Here is a 20,427-nt window from a genome sequence, read left to right as displayed (position 1 = left end):
TATATATATTCGGTTTAATCTGATCCTTCACAACAGCCGCCCCCTAATTAGTCCCACCTAATTAGCTAAGCAGAGACAGATTAACCGCACTGTCCACTACTCAATGTCCGCTGTAAGGGTCAGTCAACTCACAAAGTCATAGGGTCATGGTCGTCATCGATAGTATCGGGGAGCTTTGGCAGTTCTATTAGCCTCGCCACGGGACGGGTGTAGGTCCGTCCTTGGACGAGCACTTCAGCTGCTCGGACCTTCCCATCGGCACCGGTGATCACTTTGCTTACGCGGCCAGCCGGCCACATAGCTCTGGGTAGTGACTGGTCGATGATCATGATGACTGTTCCTTCTGTCAAATTGTCTCTCTCTTTTACCCACTTCTGGCGGGTCTGTAGAGACGGTAGGTAGTGGAGTAGGAAGCTGTTCCAAAACTTGTCAGCCAGTACTTGACTGTACCTCCACATTCTTCGGCCGTTCGCTTCTTCAGGCCTGTACATTGTCTGTGGTAGCGCGGGGTCCAGCCGCCCCATCAAGAGTGTGTTGGGGGTGACTGGGTCGACATCTGCTACATCACTTGAGACGTAACCGAGGGGCTTTGAGTTCAATACTCCCTCGATCTCCGTGAGGACTGTCGTTAGGACTTCTTCCGCCACGGTCTGGGCCCCAAGCACGGCGTACAGGGCTGTCTTTATGGAACGTACTTCTCGTTCCCAGGTTCCACCGAAGTGAGGTGCGTTCGGGGGATTAAACTGGAAGTCAATCTGGGATGGAGCGAGGTGGGTCTTAAGTTCTGGGCCCATAGCTTGGAAGCTCTCTCTCAGCTCTCTTTCTCCGCCTTTGAAGTTTGTCCCGTGATCAGACAACAATGTAGACGGTTTTCCTTTCCGTGATGTGAATCTTCGGAAGGCCATAAGGAATGAGTCTGTGCTCATGGTTGGGAGGAGTTCGATATGTATCGCTCTGGTGGTCATGCATTTGAATACAATACCCCACCGCTTCTCGGTCCCTCTTCCTCTCTTTATATACAGCGGGCCAAAACAGTCCATACCGGTGGAGTGAAAGGGCTTGTCGCCGAGTCGGAGGCGACAGGGAGGTAGGTCAGCCATCCGGGGTATACTGGGCTGCGCGCGCCACTTACGGCAGTCTAGACAGGTTCGCTGGAAGCGCCGCACTGCTTCTCTCCCTTGCAGTATCCAATAACGACGTCTGATCTCCGCGAAGACTCTCTCTGCCCCTGCGTGGTGCACATCCTCGTCGTATTTCTTTATGATCAGCTCTGTGACCTTGTGTCGGCTGTTCAAGACTATCGGGTACTTAACGTCATCCGGTAGGTCTGGGGCTCTCCGCAGACGACCACCCACTCTGATGAGATTATGGGCGTCGCTCTCGGGGGCTAGGTGGAGCAGTCTGCTGTCTGATGGGACGGGCTTTGCTCCCTGTAGACAGGCTAGCTCATCGGGGAACGAGTCTCTCTGGGCTCGTTGTAGTAGAAGGAGTTCTGCTTCTTCGTAGTCAGCTGCTGAAATGTCAGTTGTGGGCTGAACCTCTGGGTGGTGCCACAGAAATGTCTTTAGCTGCGCACTCTCTAGGGTGAGGCAATCGTCTAGAACCGGGCCTGTGGGGACGAGTGTGTGTGTCAACCCACAGAACATAGGTTTCTTGTTCTCTGCCTCCTCTTTACTCGCCTCCCGTGGGGTGGGTGTAGGCCACTCTTCTTTGGGGAGCTTGAGGAACTCTGGCCCGTCACTGTAGAGGTTGTGACGGGTGAGGTCATCCAGGGACATTCCCCGGGTGATGACGTCAGCTGGGTTGTGTTTGGTGTCCACATACCGCCAGCTGGTTACTTCTGTTAACTCTTGAATCTCGGTGACTCTGACTCCCACGAAGACCTTGTATCTGCACGAATCAGACCGGATCCATGTGAGTACGGTCGTGGAGTCTGACCACAAGATTGTTCTTTGCACCGGGATGGTGAGTTCACGTTGGATTAACGTGGCGAGCTGCGCTCCTGCTAGGGCTGCGCAGAGCTCTAGACGCGGGATAGATTGTTGCTTGCGTGGGGCTATTCTTGAGCGAGCCAGGATGAAAGCAGTATGTATTTCTCCTCCCTCCTCTCGGGCACGCAAGTAAGCCACCGAACCGTAGGCTACTTCGGAGGCGTCGCTGAATACGTGCAGGTCGATCTTGCATGTCTCTGGACTCACTGTGGGTGGGAAGTAGCTGCGGCATATATTAACACCTGGGAGTGAGCGGAGTTCCGTCTCCCACTCTCTCCATGTGGATGCAAGGTGTTCGGGTATGGGATCGTCCCAGCCCTGGTCTTTGTCCCATAGCGCTCTTACAATCATCTTTGCCCTGGTGGTGTAAGGTAGAATACATCCCAACGGGTCATATTGTCTGGCGAGTGTTCTGTATACACTCCGTCTGGTCGGTATTGCCGTCGACCTTCCCTGCTCCTTGATCAGGGGTTTGTGTCTATAATGGAGCGAGTCTGTTTTGAAGCGCCAGACTAGTCCCAGTGTCATTTCTTGGGCTTCTCCTGGGATGGTCGCCATCCAGGTGTCGCTGCTCGCGGCCTTGTCCTCGGGGGAGAGGCTGCGCAATACTGGGGGGTCGCTGCTGGCCCGCTGCCGGAGATCAAAGCCGCCTTTGATCAGGGAGGCGCGGAGCAGCGCACGACGTCGCCAGTCAATTTTCTTTATGTGTCCCGCTGTGATTCGCTTGTTCATCTCAGCGCGGTACACAGCCTCTCGAGCGGGGTCTTTGGCTAGGCGCCGCTCTGTGTTCAATAGATACCGCTCCGTCGCCTCTTTTGTGGCGTGAAAGGTGGGCATTCCCTCTCGCCTCAGGAGTGGAGTTGCGTATCTCATCACTCCGTTGACGTTGACTCTCTTTGTCCCGTGCTCGAGGAGGGCTATAGCGTAGATATCTTCCTTAGAACGAATGTCTTTCTTTTCGTTCTTAAAGGGCATTGTCTCTAGTGTCCACAGCCTCTCGACATGCTGCAGGAGTGTGGTGTCTCCCTCTGTCGCTCTGGAGTGGAGGCAGTTAGTGGCTGCTGTTCGGTTAAGAGACTTAGCGAGGGGGCCTTGTAATGTCCATCCTAGGCGGGTCTCGACTGCTGCAGGACAGCCTCTGGGTCCTGTGTGGACCCGGTCTATCGGGACTATGAGGTCTGCATGGTCGGAGCCTATCAGCAGGGTCGGGGTGGCACCGTCTATGAGCGGGATAGGTAGTTGGCGCAGGTGCACATATTTCTCCATCAGCTTGGCGATGGGGTAGGTGTACTGCGATAGTCCTATTTCTTGGCTGGTGAAAGCATTGGTAATCCTGTACCGTCTCTCGGGCTGCCCGCTTGCTGCGATAGTGAAGGAGACATTCTCGCCCTTTATCGTCTTTAGATCTCGTCTTATTGTCCGAATAGTCATCTGGTTCTCGCTCCCCCGTAGCCCCAGCTGGGCCGCAGCGGACGCGAGGAGAAGGGTCTTCTCTGACCCGTCATCAAGGACGGCGTAAGTGTCCATGATCTTATCTTGGTAACTTAGTGTTACACGGACCACCTTTAAGAGCACCTGGGCGCCGCTGCTGCTAGCGGGGTCAATGTACATAACACTTGCCTTTGTGCTGCTGGATGGTACAGGCTTTCTTTTGTTACTGTCGTGTAGGACATCCAGATGGGCTCCGTCACACCGACTACACCTCTTCTTTAGGCGGCACTCGGCTGCCATGTGACTGCGCGCACATCGGTGACAGCGCCTGTTGGACTTTATCCAGTGACTTACTTCTTCAGCGGTCATCTTCTTGAACTGGTCACATTGTGACAACCAGTGTTCCTTCTCGCAGTACGGGCACACCATCTTCCACTTCTCTTTCATCGAGGGGGTACTGTGGTTCTTGCTGCTCGGTACTGATTCTGATTGGTGCATGACAGTCACCGATCTTCGGCCATCGTTTACTCTCCTAGGTCCCTCTCTGGAGCTTGGTGTGCTCCGCACGAACGTATCCAGCCGTAGGCTGCTGACTTCTCTCGCCAGGAAGTCGGCTAAATCTAGGAGGGATGGCTCGGGACCGTTAGGATCACGGTGGTCTCTTTGCCGCCTGAAGCGCTCCTGTCGGGCGGGCGGCAGCTTCTCTAAAATCCTCTCGACGTTCGAGTTTGCGTATAGTTCGTGCATACCCTTTTCTCGTTGCGCCCCCAGCATCCCTACCAGGGATTGTACTTTTATAGACAGGTCGTCTAGTGAGCGATTGTCTGTTGCTGGGGGTAGGCGGTCAATATGCCTTATCTCCTGTATTACGTAATCCCATATACGTCCATATCTCTGGTCCAGCGCTGCTAGAGCCGCGGTGTATGGGGTCGTAGAGGTGGCATAGGCCAGCGCTATGTTGTGCGCTCGGGGCACTTTCAGGTGCTTTAATAATATTGCATACTTGTGGCGTTCGTCAGCGACATCCACCATCATTGTCTCTAAGCACATCCGGAGCTCCGTGTACTGTGCTCGATTCTCATGGGTGAAGTCTGGAAACGTCGGTGTGCCAATGTATGATGCCATGGATGGCTGGCACATCGGTGAGCGTTGGAAGAGAGGCCTCCTGGGCGAGTCTCTTCTTACGCCTCTCGGTGGGCTGGTACTGGCAGGGTACCATGGCCCGCTGGTCCAGGTGCTATTCCTCGGGACTGGTCGTGCGTCATGCTCACCCGTGAATCGAGTCGGGGGTCTGTAGCGCAGAGCCGCGGGGGTATAGCCTGGGCTGTACTGGACCTCCTGGTCCTGTGGAGTAATGTGCTGCTGTCGGGCTTGACTCTCCTCTTCTCCCTCTTCTTCTTCTGCCAGGTCATCTAGATCCTGTAGTCGTTTATTTAGCCTCTCCGCGGTGTCCGCCGTTCCTTCCTTGTAGCTGGGTCTCACTTGGACCGGTCGGGGAAGGAGTTCGGAGGGGGGTGTAGACTCTCTCTGGTGGTCGAGTTCAAGGTCGCCTGCTCGGTCAGGGGAGGGTGCCCTTGACACGTGTCTTGACGAGGCCCTGGAACCCCTTGTGGAGGGAGGGGGTGTTGCCCTGGTGATCAGCTGCTCCATTAGCTGCGCTTGTAGTCTGTCGCGCTCGGCTTGTAGTCTGTCGCGCTCGCCTTGTAGTCTATCGCGCTCGGCGTCGCGCTTGGTGAGATCGGCTTCTCTTTGGGCACCGGCAGCGGCACGCTGGGTGTCGGCCCGGTCTCTTGCCATATTCTCTTCCGTCTGAAGGCGTCTCAGCTCCAGACGTATGTGCTCTTCTTCGCTCCGTTGCTGTGTTTGGAGTCGATCGCGTTCACCCTGAAGTCGATCGCGTTCACCCTGAAGTCGATCGCGTTCGGTAGAGGCTGTCAGGCTGGCGAAGAACGCCTGTGACAGCATCCTCTCCGCCTCGCTGGGGGAAGACGCTTGTAGAGGTGAGCCGCTCCTGGCTGTACCCGTTGGGGATGCGTTCCCCTGCGAGGAGTCCTGGAGCTCTTTCTCCTCGGCGCTCTCCTCATCTTGTTCCGTGCAGAGTTCCATCTCTGGCGGGTTGTCTTCCTCCCGGAGCTCTGGGGGGACTACTTCTTCGGTCTTGGCGGGGGGTAAAGTCGTGTCAGTTCCCTCCTGGTCCCCACCGTGAGCTTGGTCAGTTACATTAGAACCCACTAGGGCCTCTGTGGTCGGGGTATCCTGGTTGATAGGGTCGGACATAATTTTACTTTCTACTTTTACTGCGTTTACTGTTTGTAGAAGGCTAGGTAGTTTACTGACAGCGTAATCCTCTAAGTACTGAGGTGGCTGTCGTCTACGTTGCGGGCGTTCTACTTTAGGAGGACCGTTTCGTGGAGTGTTCATCATAGGCCATTTCAATATTAATACCACTATATTAATATTACACTAATTACCCTCCGGCTCGAAGGACCAATTGTAACTGAGGGGTACAATTCCCTGACTGTATTGATAAGTATGGTATCATTAAACCACTACCGCTTTATGTACTTTAATTACTGGCCATACAGTACACGATATCTAAGTATGATGAACACTTTCCCACATATGAAATCAGGTCCACACAAAGGTAATAGTCAAATATTTAATATATAGCAAAAGGTACATATAATAGTTACTTATTACATTTATGATTTGAATTGAATGCTCTTGTAAGGCAAATGAGTACTCGTATGCAAATCAACACTGAATGTCCAATCTCTGGTTACACAGGAAGCAAGTATACAACCTGGCTCTTAGGGAATTATAACGATGGCACTTAATGATTATAGCGGGATATACTGTAAAGGGTCCTGCCGGTTGTAAGCCAGTAGGGGGGGTAGGAGAGCCGTCGGCTGTATCCCGTCTGGTCAACGATTTCTAGGGAGAGTTCAGGTACAGAACACAGTGCCCGTAGAACCTTGATCCGCAGATGAATACACTTGGGCTCTCTTGTAGACGATAGCTGTAGCTGTAGCTGTAGGTCCACAACGGAGAAGAAGCGAGGCGACCTCAGTCTGGTCTGAGCGCCGTCTCACCTTGGCTCCTCTCGGGGTAAATCCAACACTCACCGGTGTTGGCGATTATCCGCTCCACAAATCAAAGCACCAAAGCAAATAGATATTCCATGCCGTATAGGGCTCAGCAGTCGTCGGGGTAGGTAATCCAATGTGCAGGTCCACTCGTCCTCGCCTAGAACTCCTCGGATGAAAGCACCACGTGTGGTCTGCCCAACCTGGTTAAGACTCTAGATAACGCGAGGAAGCGATGGGGGGTGCTGCTCACTTTAGAACTCTAACCGTACGATGCACCATATATAATAGACTATTATTACTTAATAGAAATACGGTGCCAAACTCTGGCAATTCAGCTATTAATTCGCACGAGGTCTCACTGCTATTCTAAGGCCAAACAGGCCGTACTACACCGCACGCGGTATCGTGGGGTGAGGCTTCACGTCTTGTTACTTAGTTGGGTAGAAGGGTAAAGGACTAAGAGGAATTCTACATTTCTTGCGGCATATTTATATGCACGGTGGACAAGTAGTGCCGCTCTGCTTTCGGTAGCCGTATTCCTGCGCGGAGCTGGGGCTAGTAAGGGCATGTCTCGTCGATACCTTTGAACTTGAACGCCAGGGGCCGGTCCCCGGCGCCTGGTCCTTTTGTCCAATAAGAGAATGAACTATTATGGGCTGTAGTAGAATAAAGGGATATTCCGTGTATATGTACAAGGAATATACAAGGGATATCAAACGATATACAAATACTATTAAATATATATCCATAAATAAATATATATATTCGGTTTAATCTGATCCTTCACAACAATTACCGTATATGGTTAATCGGGGCGTTTCTGGTATGCAAATACGTGAAAGTGTGCACGAGCCTCGGCGCAGAGCCAAGGTGGGATTCATCATGACAGGTGTGCGTAGAGCCTGCGTACGCACGTGTGATGAATCCCGACTTCCCTGTGCGTACACTGGTTCTACATTCCGTGCTTACGTGTGGAAATAGAACATGTTCTACGCACACATTGATGAATGAGGGCCCAGGTCTGACAGTAATGCTCTAGCAGGTCCAGGCTCTGCTGTAGGCCGTCTGCTGTGGGGGACAACACAACCAGGTCATCTGCAAAGAGCAGGCATTTCACTTCCCGATTGTGGAGACTTACACCGGGGGCAGAGGACTTTTCTAGTATATTAGCCAATTCATTAATATAGATATTGAAGAGTGCCGGGCTGAGGTTGCAGCCCTGACGAACGCCTCGCCCTTGGGTAAAGAATTCCTCTCTCTCTCTCTCTCTCTCTCTCTCTCTCTCTCTCTCTCTCTCTCTCTCTCTCTCTCTCTCTCTCTCTCTCTCTCTCTCTCTCTCTCTCTCTCTCTCAGTGCATGCTGGGAATGAGATTGGAGAGATTGGAGAGTGGAGGTTGGAGGTGTAGTGAGTTTTTTTCTATCTTTATCTGTCTATTTTGGTTAATTTGATTATGGGATATTGTATTATAGTGTAGTGTTGGGTTGCTGTGTGTTTTGGTGTATATAGGGTTAAGTGGGAGTGTTTTGTTTGTTTGGCAGTCGGCCAGGCTGTTTTGCTGGCTGACGTCAGACGCCAGTATGGAGTTTGCCAAAATCAGCAGGAAGCATGGTGTAAAGATTAATGCTTCTAATGTGTCCGTAGAGGATTGCAGCTTGGCAATAGGTAAGGTCGTTGGACATAAAAGTGTGAAATCAGCCGCGAGGATGAACGGTGGAGTTGTCATTTTCCTAGACTGTCTTGAGAAGGTGCACTCTGTTGTTGAATCCGGAATCAATATCGAAGATGTGTTTATTGCCGTGGAGCCTCTCTCCACACCAGGCAGAAGGATTAATATAAATAACATCCCGCCGTTCATAAGTGACGAAATACTGATAAATCAACTTGCACGATATGGGAGGATAATTTCCCCGATAAGAAAACTGTCATCTGGATGCAAATCTCCGCTGTTAAAACATGTTGTGTCACATAGACGCTAAGTTTTAATGATTCTCGAGAACAACAGAGAAGAGATTGATTTGGTTTTAAAATTAAGAGTTGATGATTTTGATTACGTCGTTTTTGTGAACTCTGGAAACTCAAAGTGTTTCAAATGCGGAGAAGAGGGACATCTAGTCCGAGATTGTGTGAGGGAAGAGGGGAGAGGCGCACAATCTCAGCCTGCGTGCAGTGCAGCAGGGACAGTGATCCCTCTGCAGGCCGTCAGTAGTGCAGCCGAAGCTGCGCGTAGTGCAGGTGTAGAGAAGGGAGGGGTGGAAGCTGTTCCCCCCTCAGAGGAGCCTCAGCCCCAAGAGGAGCAAGGCACTGCGCGCAGCGCAGGTGTAGAGAAGGGAGGAGTGTGGCAGAGCAGAGCTGTGAGCAGTGTCAACAGTGTCCCTCTGCAGACCGTCAGCAGTGTAAACAGTGTCCCTTTGCAGACCGTCAGTAGTGCAGCAGATAGTATCCAGATGCAGGGCCACAGAGTCGGTGCAGCAGGTACGGAGCATAGCATTGGTACAGAGGAGGGAGGAGTGAGGGACGCTGGCCCCCCCTCAACCAGTGGCGACTGTGGGGTAACAGGGGGTGGTGCGGGTGGTGCAGGTACAGAGGAGGGAGGGGTGGGAGACGCTGTTCCCCCCTCAACCAGTGGTTGTGTAGGTACGGAGGTGGGAATCAGCGATGCTGCCCCCCCCTTCAACAAGTGGCGAGGTAAAAGGGGAGAGCAGAGTTTTTTTTGTCCCCCCAAGCCCAACACCGCGTCAGGGTAAAAAAAGGAATAAAAAAAATATGACAAGTGAAGTAATAGGGGAAAAGCTGAATGTGGTGGACAATGTAAACAGTCAGACAGTGGATGGCGTGGTGGGAAGTGATGGAGGGGTGGGCTCTCAGGATAAGGAAGGAGTGACAAGTTTGGTCAAAGAGAGTCAGGAGGGTGTAGAAGACACAGGTTCCTCTCAGTCCAGCATGGACGAGGATGAGGTTGAAAAGCAATGGGGTGAGATTGAAAAACAATGGGGGGATGACATCTCAAGTGTTGAGGAAGATGAGTTCCCAAATGCTTCTCAAGTGTCTGATTCACAACGGAAAAAATTGTATGCAGTCAGGCAGATACAGAAGTTCCTGCACACAACAAAAAATTTGAGAAGTGTCAAAGTGGAAGATTTTTTTGAAGATTTAGAGATGTTAATTTTTTCAGCAAGGACTCAAATGAGGTTGAAGAACAATGGGGGGTACACTTCCCAGGAAGTTTTTAGACTGAGAAAAATTGTGCAGAAGCTCAGAAAATTGGATAATATAATGTTACCATGATAATGGAGCCTCTGATGTGTGGAGCCTGGCTGGACATTCAGGAAGGGAGTAGACCTGGGCTTGGACAGTGTCTGCAAGCAGTTGGGACAATGACACTGAAAGATGTTGTGGATGTAGCCGGGTCAGAGGAAGTGGCTTCTTTATTGGGGTTGAGGACGGCCTGTCACAACAGGGTCTGTCTGGACGATTGGACTGAAGCGCGGAGCGTCGGGGAACAATACCTGTTGCAGGATTATTTCGGTGGAACGGAAGGTCCTGATGAAGGGGATCTTTTTTCATGCGCTGGATATAAAAACTGACACAAATGGACTGACGGGACCCTTTTGGGTTGCTCATATGTTGTTCTTGATGACATATTATGTGTTGAATGGAAGTATGGATACTTTTTTTGTTTGGGTGGAGCTTCAATGTTTTTTGTTGTGTTGCAGAAGGACAGGTGTATTTTAGCATTCTTTTTATTGTGAGATCTCATGTGATTTTAAGTGTGATGGGGACACATGTTACCCGATATAATGTGTAGTTAGTTATTTAATTGTATTGACATACACATTGTACATTGTAATGAGAATTATGTAAATAAATGTTTTTCTAAATCAAATCTTTCTCTCTCTCTCTCCTGACACCAGTGTTGATCTCTCTCTCTCTTTCTCTCTCTCTCTCTCTCTCTCCTGACACCAGTGTTGATCTCTCTCTCTCTCTCTCTCTCTCTCTCTCTCTCCTGACACCAGTGTTGATCTCTCTCTCTCTCTCTCCTGACACCAGTGTTCATCTCTCTCTCTCTCTCTCTCTCTCTCTCTCTCTCTCTCTCTCTCTCTCTCTCTCTCTCTCTCTCTCTCTCTCTCCTGACACCAGTGTTGATCTCTCTCTCTCTCTCTCTCTCTCTCTCTCTCTCTCTCTTCTGACACCAGTGTTGATCTGGATCTCTCTCTCCTGACACCAGTGCGTGTTGACCTTTGACCTTGGCCCGCAGACCTGCCAGAGGGGCTGTAACGAGGAGGGGGCTGCTGCTGCTGGAGGAGGAACCGGGGTGGGGGGGGGGGGGGGGGGGGGGACAGGGATCTGAAATCGTTTGTGTTCCCTCCTCCACTACTTTTCCACTCGCCGACACAAATTGGATCCAGATCGTCGCTCCTGGTCGTCGACCCCCCCCCCCCCCCCCCAACCCCCTACTCTCCCCACCCCAAAGTAATAAGCCCTGTGCTCTTTTTCTGAGGTGGAGGGGGGGGGGGGGGGGTGGGAACGCAAGACCGGGCCGTCGGGGCAGAAAGGAGGGGGGGGGCAGAGAGAGGGAACCTTTCAGCTGGCCTGAATATGGACAAACTTCATTATTTCTCCCTGCGCTCCGTCCAGTCGTCCCTTTCTCTCCCTTTATGCTCCGTGTGAATGAGGGTTGCCCCGGGTGACGACGGAGGGAGAAAAAAACGCCCCTCTCTCCGAACCCCCCCCCAAAAAAGGCGAGTAGGGGCGGCGGCGGGGGATGGGAGTCATGTGGAGAAAACACTTGTAGTGAAACGTCGGGGCGCGGCTGACACAGAAACAAGGGGGGGGGGGGGGGGGGGGGGGGGGGGGGGGGGGGGGGGGGGGGTGATCCCAAAGTAAATGAATTTGACGCGTCCATATCGACCACGCCTGATTTCCATGTAAATGAAGCGGCGAGGGTTCGGGGGCCCGTATTGTTTCCTACTGGCCCCTGGAGGAGGGGGGGGGTTCACCATGCCTCCCTTTGATACCTGACGTTGCCCATTAGCCCCCCGCGCCGGGGCATCACACCCACAGCTCTCATTAAGGTCTGACGCCCTGCTGCGAGGACAAACGTTCCCTTTGTGTGGCCCTCTCTCTCCTGCAGCAAGGCCACCTCCAGGGGGACCACACCACACCGCTCCTTAATTCGGGGGGAGTCCAGCCCCCCCCCCCCCCCCCCCCCCCCCCCCCCGCGGCCCCCCCAGGCGCCTGCGGCTGGCGCTGCTTGGAAACAGGGGTGTTTCACAATGAAGCTCCGTGACGTCAGCGGCGCCACACTGTCGCCTGACGGGAGACGCTGACGGTCCAGAGCCACGTCGCCTCCTGTGTTCTCTGTCTCCGCGGCGCTTGTTGATTAAAACACAGACATCGAAACCCTTTCACTACCACACTACAGGAGGTTAACCCTGTCACTACCACACTACAGGAGGTTAACCCTGTCACTACCACACTACAGGAGGTTAACCCTGTCACTACCACACTACAGGAGGTTAACCCTGTCACTACCACACTACAGGAGATTAACCCTGTCACTACCACACTACAGAAGGTTAACCCTTTCACTACCATACTACAGAAGGTTGACCTTTTGACTACCACACTACATAAGGTTAACCCTGTCACTACCACACTACAGGAGGTTAACCCTGTCACTACCACACTACAGAAGGTTAACCTTTTGACTACCACACTACAGAAGGTTAACCCTGTCACTACCACACTACAGGAGGTTAACCCTGTCACTACCACACTACAGAAGGTTAACCTTTTGACTACCACACTACAGAAGGTTAACCCTGTCACTACCACACTACAGGAGGTTAACCCTGTCACTACCACACTACAGAAGGTTAACCTTTTCACTACCACACTACAGAAGGTTAACCTTTCACTACCACACTACAGAGGGTTAACCTTTCACTACCACACTACAGAAGGTTAACCTTTCACTACCACACTACAGAAGGTTAACCCTTTCACTACCACACTACAGAAGGTTAACCTTTCACTACCACCTACAGAAGGTTAACCCTTTCACTATCACACTACAGGAGGTTAACCTTTTCACTACCACACTACAGAAGGGTAACCATTTCACTACCACACTACAGAAGGTTAACCCTGTCACTACCACACTACAGAAGGTTAACCTTTTCACTACCACACTACAGAATGTTAACCCTTTCACTACCACACTACAGAAGGTTAACCTTTTGACTACCACACTACAGAAGGTTAACCCTGTCACTACCACACTACAGGAGGTTAACCTTTTCACTACCACACTACAGAAGGTTAACCCTTTCACTACCACACTACAGAAGGTTAACCTCTTGACTACCACACTACAGAAGGTTAACCCTGTCACTACCACACTACAGAAGGTTAACCCTTTCACTACCACACTACAGAAGGTTAACCCGTTTCACTACCACACTACAGAAGGTTAAACCGTTTCACTACCACTTATGTAGGGTGGTAGTGAAAGGGTTAACCTTCCGTAGTGTGATTGTGAAAGGGTTAAACATTAGTAGTGTGGTTGTGAAAGGGTAACCGTCTGTAGTGTGGTAGTGAAAGGGTTAACCTTATGTAGTGTGGTCGTGAAAGGGTTACCCATTAGTAGTGTGGTTGTGAAAGGGTTAACGAACCACCTGTCGTCACGGCGACTAACGAGCGACCAGACTGACCCTCACGCGGACAGCAGCGACAGAGACTATACGTTAGCCTCAGCGCAGACGTTCGACGTGTTCATCTACAACCCCCCCCCCCCCCCCCCCCCCTCCTCCCCCGACGTCAAGGAAGAATGGGGTATAAATAAGTGAGCAAGGGGCAGGACCCCATCACTCCTGCTGCACGCTGCCAGCCTTGATTGGAGAACAAACTGGCGCAAATGAGGCATGTAATCAGATTAGGGCCGCTGCCCTGGGGAGCCTGCAGACAGGGGGGGGGGGGGGGGGGGGGGGGGCAGAGAGGGGGGGGGGGGAGAGGGAGCAGAGAGGGGGGCCAGAGGGAGCAGAGAGAGAGCAGAGAGGGAGCAGAGAGGGGGGCCAGAGGGAGCAGAGAGAGAGCAGAGAGGGAGCAGAGAGGGGGGCCAGAGGGAGCAGAGAGAGAGCAGAGAGAGAGAGCAGAGAGGGAGCAGAGAGGGAGCAGAGAGAGAGCAGAGAGAGAGAGCAGAGAGGGAGCAGAGAGGGAGCAGAGAGGGAGCAGAGAGAGAGAGCAGAGAGGGAGCAGAGAGAGAGCAGAGAGAGAGCAGAGAGAGAGCAGAGAGGGAGCAGAGAGAGAGCAGAGAGGGAGCAGAGGGAGCAGAGCGAGAGCAGAGAGAGAGCAGAGAGAGAGCAGAGAGGGAGCAGAGAGAGAGCAGAGAGGGAGCAGAGAGAGAGCAGAGAGGGAGCAGAGAGGGAGCAGAGAGGGAGCAGAGAGGGAGCAGAGAGAGAGAGCAGAGAGGGAGCAGAGAGGGAGCAGAGAGAGAGCAGAGAGGGAGCAGAGAGAGAGCAGAGAGAGAGCAGAGAGGGAGCAGAGAGGGATCAGAGAGAGAGCAGAGAGGGAGCAGAGAGGGAGCAGAGAGGGAGCAGAGAGAGAGCAGAGAGGGAGCAGAGAGGGAGCAGAGAGGGAGCAGATAGAGCAGAGAGGGAGCAGAGAGAGAGCAGAGAGGGAGCAGAGAGGGAGCAGAGAGAGAGCAGAGAGGGAGCAGAGAGAGAGAGAGAGCAGAGAGGGAGCAGAGAGGGAGCAGAGATAGAGCAGAGAGGGAGCAGAGAGGGAGCAGAGAGGGAGCAGAGAGAGAGCAGAGAGGGAGCAGAAAGAGAGCAGAGAGGGAGCAGAGAGGGAGCAGAGAGGGAGCAGAGAGAGAGCAGAGAGAAAGCAGAGAGAGCAGAGAGGGAGCAGAGAGAGAGCAGAGAGGGAGCAGAGAGGGAGCAGAGAGGGAGCAGAGAGGGAGCAGAGAGAGCAGAGAGGGAGCAGAGAGGGAGCAGAGAGAGAGCAGAGAGAGAGCAGAGAGAGCAGAGAGGGAGCAGAGAGAGCAGAGAGAGAGCAGAGAGGGAGCAGAGAGGGAGCAGAGAGAGAGCAGAGAGGGAGCAGAGAGAGCAGAGAGGGAGCAGAGAGGGAGCAGAGAGGGAGCAGAGACCAAATGTAGAGTTTACATGTAGTACTGCTACACGGACTGACGGGTGTTTGGTTTTGAGGCTGCGAATGTGACCCCCTGGCCAATAGATGGAAGACTGTACATACGAAAACCCTGATCTTATGTGCCTGAGTGTACAGCTCTACAATGCAGTAGTGATGTTTTTCCATCGCAAACATTTGCCATATGGTATATCGATGGTCGAAGAGCAAAATCTGCATCGTATATATTTCTTCTCCGAAAAAGTGAATTTTTAAGATGAGAGGTTTTGTATGTGAAACTGTGGAAATAATATACCATAACAATAAAACACTGTGAACCTCTGTGGACACTCACCGGAGGGCTCTTCGGAGCCGGCGTACGTCGCCGTCGGAGAAGCGACCGGGATCTCTGTGGCGAGGAGAAGAACATGACACGTTAGGACCTTTTCACCTCATCGTCCCTGTAGCTTCGTACGGTAGGAGGAGCCTGTCGTAAAAAAGTCTATTCTATTCTCTATAAGAGTTGAATTCAATAGGCCTATTATCGTGACACAGAAATGTGTCTGTCGAAGAACAACTTGATAGAGAAGTCGCCTTCTGATGGCTGAAAAGAGACCCGTTAACCCTTTCACTGACACACTACAGAAGGTTAACCCTCTCACTGCCACACGGCAACGGGTTAACCCTTTCACAACCACAATACAGAATGTTAACCCTTTCACTGCCACACTACAGACGGTTAATCCTTCTCTCATAATACAGCACAAGCACATTACAACAAAAAGAAGTTTGGCATCTAACCAGAGTGAAAATGTAACAGTAAAGTGCAAGAGTAATATACAATGTACAGTTTCAGTTCAGTTTCAGTTTCTTTAATAGGTGTCATACAGAAGTACAGAATACTTTCATACAAAATGCTTCTTACTGTTACGCTCCAGAGACTGTGCTAGACAAGATAGTATCAAATAACATAGTATAGCATGTAAATTAGAAGTAGAAAATGAGGTCACAGTGTTCAGTATAGACATATGTACAATGTTCGATGCAGAATAGACGTAACTGAGTTACCATATAATATACAATACTATGCAGTGTACTAATGTACAATACTATATAGTGCAAAGCAGAAATGGGATGAGGTACAATTTAGGTACAATTTACAGTAAGGTGTACGAGTTGTAGTGCAATCCTTCATCAATAAATATAAAGTGTGGGGAGTGGGTGCTACAGTGTGTTTGTTTAAAGTGAGTGTGTGCTATAAAGTGTGTGGAGTGGGTGCTACAGTGTGTTTGTTTAAAGTGAGTGTGTGCGTGTGGATGTGTGTGCTATGTGCGTTTGATGGTTGTTGTTGTGTAGTGTTCATTGTTCGTTGAGCAGCCTGATGGCCTGGGGATAGAAGCTTCTTCTGAGTCTTTCTGTGCTCGCCTTGAGACTCCGGTATCGATTGCCTGACCGCAGCAGTTCAAAGAGGCAGTTGTTCGGGTGACTGGAGTCTTTAATGATTCTCTTAGCCTTGCCCCTGCACCGCTTGTTGTAAATGTTCTGGAGGGTGGGGAGCCCCCCTCCAATTGTGCGTTCGGCTGAACGTGTCACTCTTTGTAGTCTGCTTCGGTCTTGTGCAGTGCTATTCCCAAACCAGGAGGTGATGTTGCCAGTCAGGATGCTCTCTATTGTACATGAGTAGAAGTTATTAAGGATCTTCTGACTGACTTGGAACTTCCTTAGGCGCCTGAGGAAGTAGAGGCGTTGTCGTGCCTTCTTCACAACACTGTCAATGTGTGCGGTCCATGTCAAGTCCTCGGATATGTAGGCTCCGAGGTACTTAAAGCTGTTGACTCTCTCAACCGGTGCCCCGTCGATGCTGAGGGGGCTGTAGTCCTTGACCCCCGACCTCCTGAAGTCCACAATCATCTCCTTTGTTTTGCTGACGTTCAGGGAGAGGCTGTTTTCCTGGCACCATCCCGCCAGGACCTTGACCTCTTCCAGGTAGGCCCTCTCGTCGTTGGCAGAGATCAGGCCCACCACCACTGTGTCGTCAGCAAATTTGATGATTGTGTTGCTACTCCACTGAGCCACACAGTCGTGTGTGTACAGGGAGTAGAGGAGGGGACTCAGAACACAGCCCTGGGGGGCCCCTATGTTGAGGGTGATGGATGAGGAGGTGCAGTTGCCTGCTCTCACCACCATGGTGATTCAACTGGATATAAAAGATATAAATTAGTACTACTCCCTCCCCAGTGATATGGACCCTATGCAATTTGCATACAGGACAAACAGGTCCACCGACGACGCGGTCTCCCAGGTACTGCACAGCACCCTCTCGCACCTTGACCGTCAGAAGGGGGGCTATGTGAGACTGTTGTTCATTGACTACAGCTCAGCGTTCAACACCATAGTCCCCACCAGACTGGTGGACAAGCTGATCGAGCTAGGTCTGAGCTCCGCCCTGAGCGCCTGGGTACTGGACTTTCTGAGCGAAAGACCCCAGACGGTCAGGGTGGGGGTTCAGACCTCCAACACCATCACCCTGAGCATCGGGTCCCCCCAGGGCTGTGTTCTGAGCCCCCTGCTGTACTCACTCTACACACACGACTGTGTGGCCAAGTTCAGCTCCAACTCCATAGTGAAGTTCGCAGATGACACGGTGGTGGTGGGGCTGATCTCGGACAACGACGAGAAGGCTTACCGGGAGGAGGTTGAGGTACTGGAACGCTGGTGCCAGGACAACAGCCTGCTCCTGAACATTGGTAAAACCAAGGAGCTGATCGTGGATTATAGGAGAGGACAGCAGGAGACGCACACACCACTGATAATTAACGGGGCTACCGTGGACAGGGTGAGCAGCTTCAAGTACCTGGGGGTCCACATCTCAGAGGACCTGACATGGTCAACACACATAGACACAGTAGTAAAGAAGGCGAAACAGCGTCTCTACCACCTGAGACAGTTAAGGAAGTTCAGAGTATCGGGAAAGATACTCCAGTCCTTCTACTCAGGAGCTGTAGAGAGCATCCTGACCGGAAACATCACTGCCTGGTATGGAAACAGCACGGCACAGGACAAGAAGGCCCTACAGAGAGTGGTGCGCTCAGCCGAGCGTACCACGGGTATTGCACTACCCCCCCTGCAGGTTCTATACAACAAGAGGTGCAAATCCAGAGCCTGCAGGATAATGAAAGACCCTCACCACCCCAATAACAGCCTGTTTCAGCTGCTGAGGTCAGGCAGACGCCTGCGAACCCCAGCTACTAGGACAGAGCGGCTTAGGCTCAGCTTCTTCCCCCAGGCCATCAGAGCCATGAACAATGAACATTGAGTGCTCAGAACATTGAACTGTCCACACACAAGCACACATGAACACACACACGACACGCACACTGTGCACGCTCACACACGAGCAGCCACTTAACACTTTAACATGAGCGGGCACACACTCATGTCGCACACACGCACACTTATAGCCAAAGGAAAGGACACTTTAAATTAGAATAACAGGAACAGTGTATTGCACTACCAAAGCTAACTAGCATGTCCCATATGCTCTGTAAATAACTATGTACAGATACCGAGATGTCACTCCATGTTACCTGTTACCTGTTACTGCACAATGTTGTTTTCTTCTTTTGATTCTATTATATGTACCACTTAGTTGGGTCAAGAACCAACATTCTGTGACCATTCTCTGGCTAAGATGTTTTGATGATTGATTTGACTTCTATGGACCTTTTATAAAATATTTAGCCCCCGTGTCCTTCCGAAAAATCCCAGCATTTTTTGTCAGATGGCCAAATCCGAAATACCTGCTGACGCCATCTTGAAAAATTAACTTTTGATCCAGAGCACCTAGAATCATGTATGAATACACTTTTTTGTGTAAGTCAACCATGGCGATTCCAATTCTGACATCAGTTTGACTCTATGACATCAATTTGACCCATAAATCCAAGATGGCCACCATATAGTAGAGCGAAAATGTTACTTTTAATGTCAAAACCAATTTTACCATGGTACTGCTGTACTTTAAACAAACTACCTTCATAAGGATCTCAGCAAAATAATTGATGAATGTACAGTATGATAAGATAACTAATTATACTTCAAAATAAGCTCTCTTAAATAGCTGTAACTTGAACAGATTAACAATGAAACAATATATATTTTTTTTTTACTTATTTTTTTTTTTAACATTTTCAGCTTTTTCTGGCCACGCAGGACCGAGAGAGGGAGAGAGGGAGAACGGGAGGAGAGGTAGGGAAGACATGCAGCAAATGGTCGCCGGTACTGAGGAAACGAACCCGGGACGACCGCTTCGCGACTCAGCACGCTATGTGGTGTGCTACTGGAGCGCCCCAACAATGAAACCACTTTAAACATGTCATGATCAGTCCGAATCAGAGCATTCTGCCTCACTAGATTCTGAATCATCAGATTCCAATGAATCACCCCTCCTCCTCCATACATCATCATCTCCCTTCTCATCATCATCCTCCTCCTCACTCTCCTCTTCCTCACTTTCTTCAGCTGGCCCTGGTGCAGGTAGATGTGTTGGGAGAGCAGGTCGTGTGTGGCGGACAGGGCGACAGCGACCACCCACCAGCTCCCAGCCATGTCCGAGTGGCGAAGGGTGTCGCTTCAGGGAGGGAGATGGATGAATGATTTGTTCTTCATTCTCTTCCACTTTGTGGCACGGGCCTCAGCCATGGTGCTACTCTTCTTGTCGCCATAAATAACATGTCGTGTGAACTCGAACAGCTCCTCTAGCACCTCCTCCTCAAGGTCAAGGCTATCTCCACACCGCGAGAGCAGCCGTCGTGCCATAGGGCTCTTTGCCACCTTGTCATACACAGACGACTTACCCTGGTCATAGAAGCCTGAATTGGCATCACAGCCTGTAATGCAGTGTAGCTGCACAATACAATCTGCCATCTCCTCAGTAACCAGGCCACGGCAGAAGACCGTGTTTTGCTTTCTCTTGATGCAGAGCATACCGGGAAGCTGTTGAGAGATGACCGCTGCCATGACATAGGCATCGGTGTCGGCTGCATCAATGACCACAGGGCCACTGTAGCCTGACTCACGTAGAACTGTGTAAGCAGAGAAGAGGATGGTGTCAGCCTCAGACTGGTCAAAGCTGTAGTTCTGCATTGGTTGCTGGGTTGACAAGTTGGTGCAGTGGGAGCCAACAGAGTAGACTATCTCTGTATCTACACCCTGTGCAACAAGGTCAGTCAGATAGCTGCATATTACTTTTTGTAGCCGCTCCTTGTTGCTGACGCTACACAGCAGTGTTTTGAACTCTCTGGCAGAGGGGAAGGGGTCGCCCAGCTTCATGTAGGTGTTGGGGACATGTACCTTACCTTGTACCCGCAGATCTCGCTCATCATCTTTAGTTGAGTATGCTGCGTCATACAGGTCATTTACACAGAAAATACGGTCAGCATCACCATGGCGGGCAAGGATGATGGATGATACCTTGTGGACATAGTCCAACCACTTGTATGGGGTGCCATCTTGTGTCTGCCGATCTTCTGCTGATGGGGTTGCCATCCTCCAGATCATGCCCATGTCGACAAGAGCGGTGTAGGGTTCTTGCAGATCTACAGATTGGAGAGAGAGCTTCTGAATGAGCTTGCTCTTCTGTGTCTTCCTATATGTACCATTGGAGTTGAATACGGCCACACATTCCTCGACAACACGATGTTCCAGCAACTCTGAGAGATTCACAAGTTGACTGACCTCAACCAGGTCGATCACTGCCTTGAGAGCACTCCGCTCCATCTCAGCAGCTCTT

At 51.2% G+C, this 20,427-nt stretch overlaps 1 protein-coding gene across 1 annotated transcript in view; it reads right to left on the bottom strand.

Moving 5' to 3' along the window:
* Positions 1 to 20,427, bottom strand: part of ntn1b (netrin 1b) — a gene marked incomplete at its 3' end in the record, with an annotated part of 205,575 nt that overhangs the window by 15,728 nt on the left and 169,420 nt on the right. Inside the window, exon 5 of the mRNA XM_084329272.1 lies at positions 14,992 to 15,045. Within this exon, the coding sequence (XP_084185398.1) occupies positions 14,992 to 15,045 (54 nt within the window). The remainder of the gene's footprint in view (positions 1 to 14,991; positions 15,046 to 20,427) is intronic.

The sequence above is a fragment of the Notolepis coatsorum genome (assembly GCF_963971535.1).
Source record: "Notolepis coatsorum genome assembly, chromosome: 14".
Classification (NCBI taxonomy): Eukaryota; Metazoa; Chordata; class Actinopteri; order Aulopiformes; family Paralepididae; genus Notolepis; species Notolepis coatsorum.
Note: the sequence above shows the minus strand (reverse complement) of the source record. Positions and strands in the feature narration are given on the sequence as shown.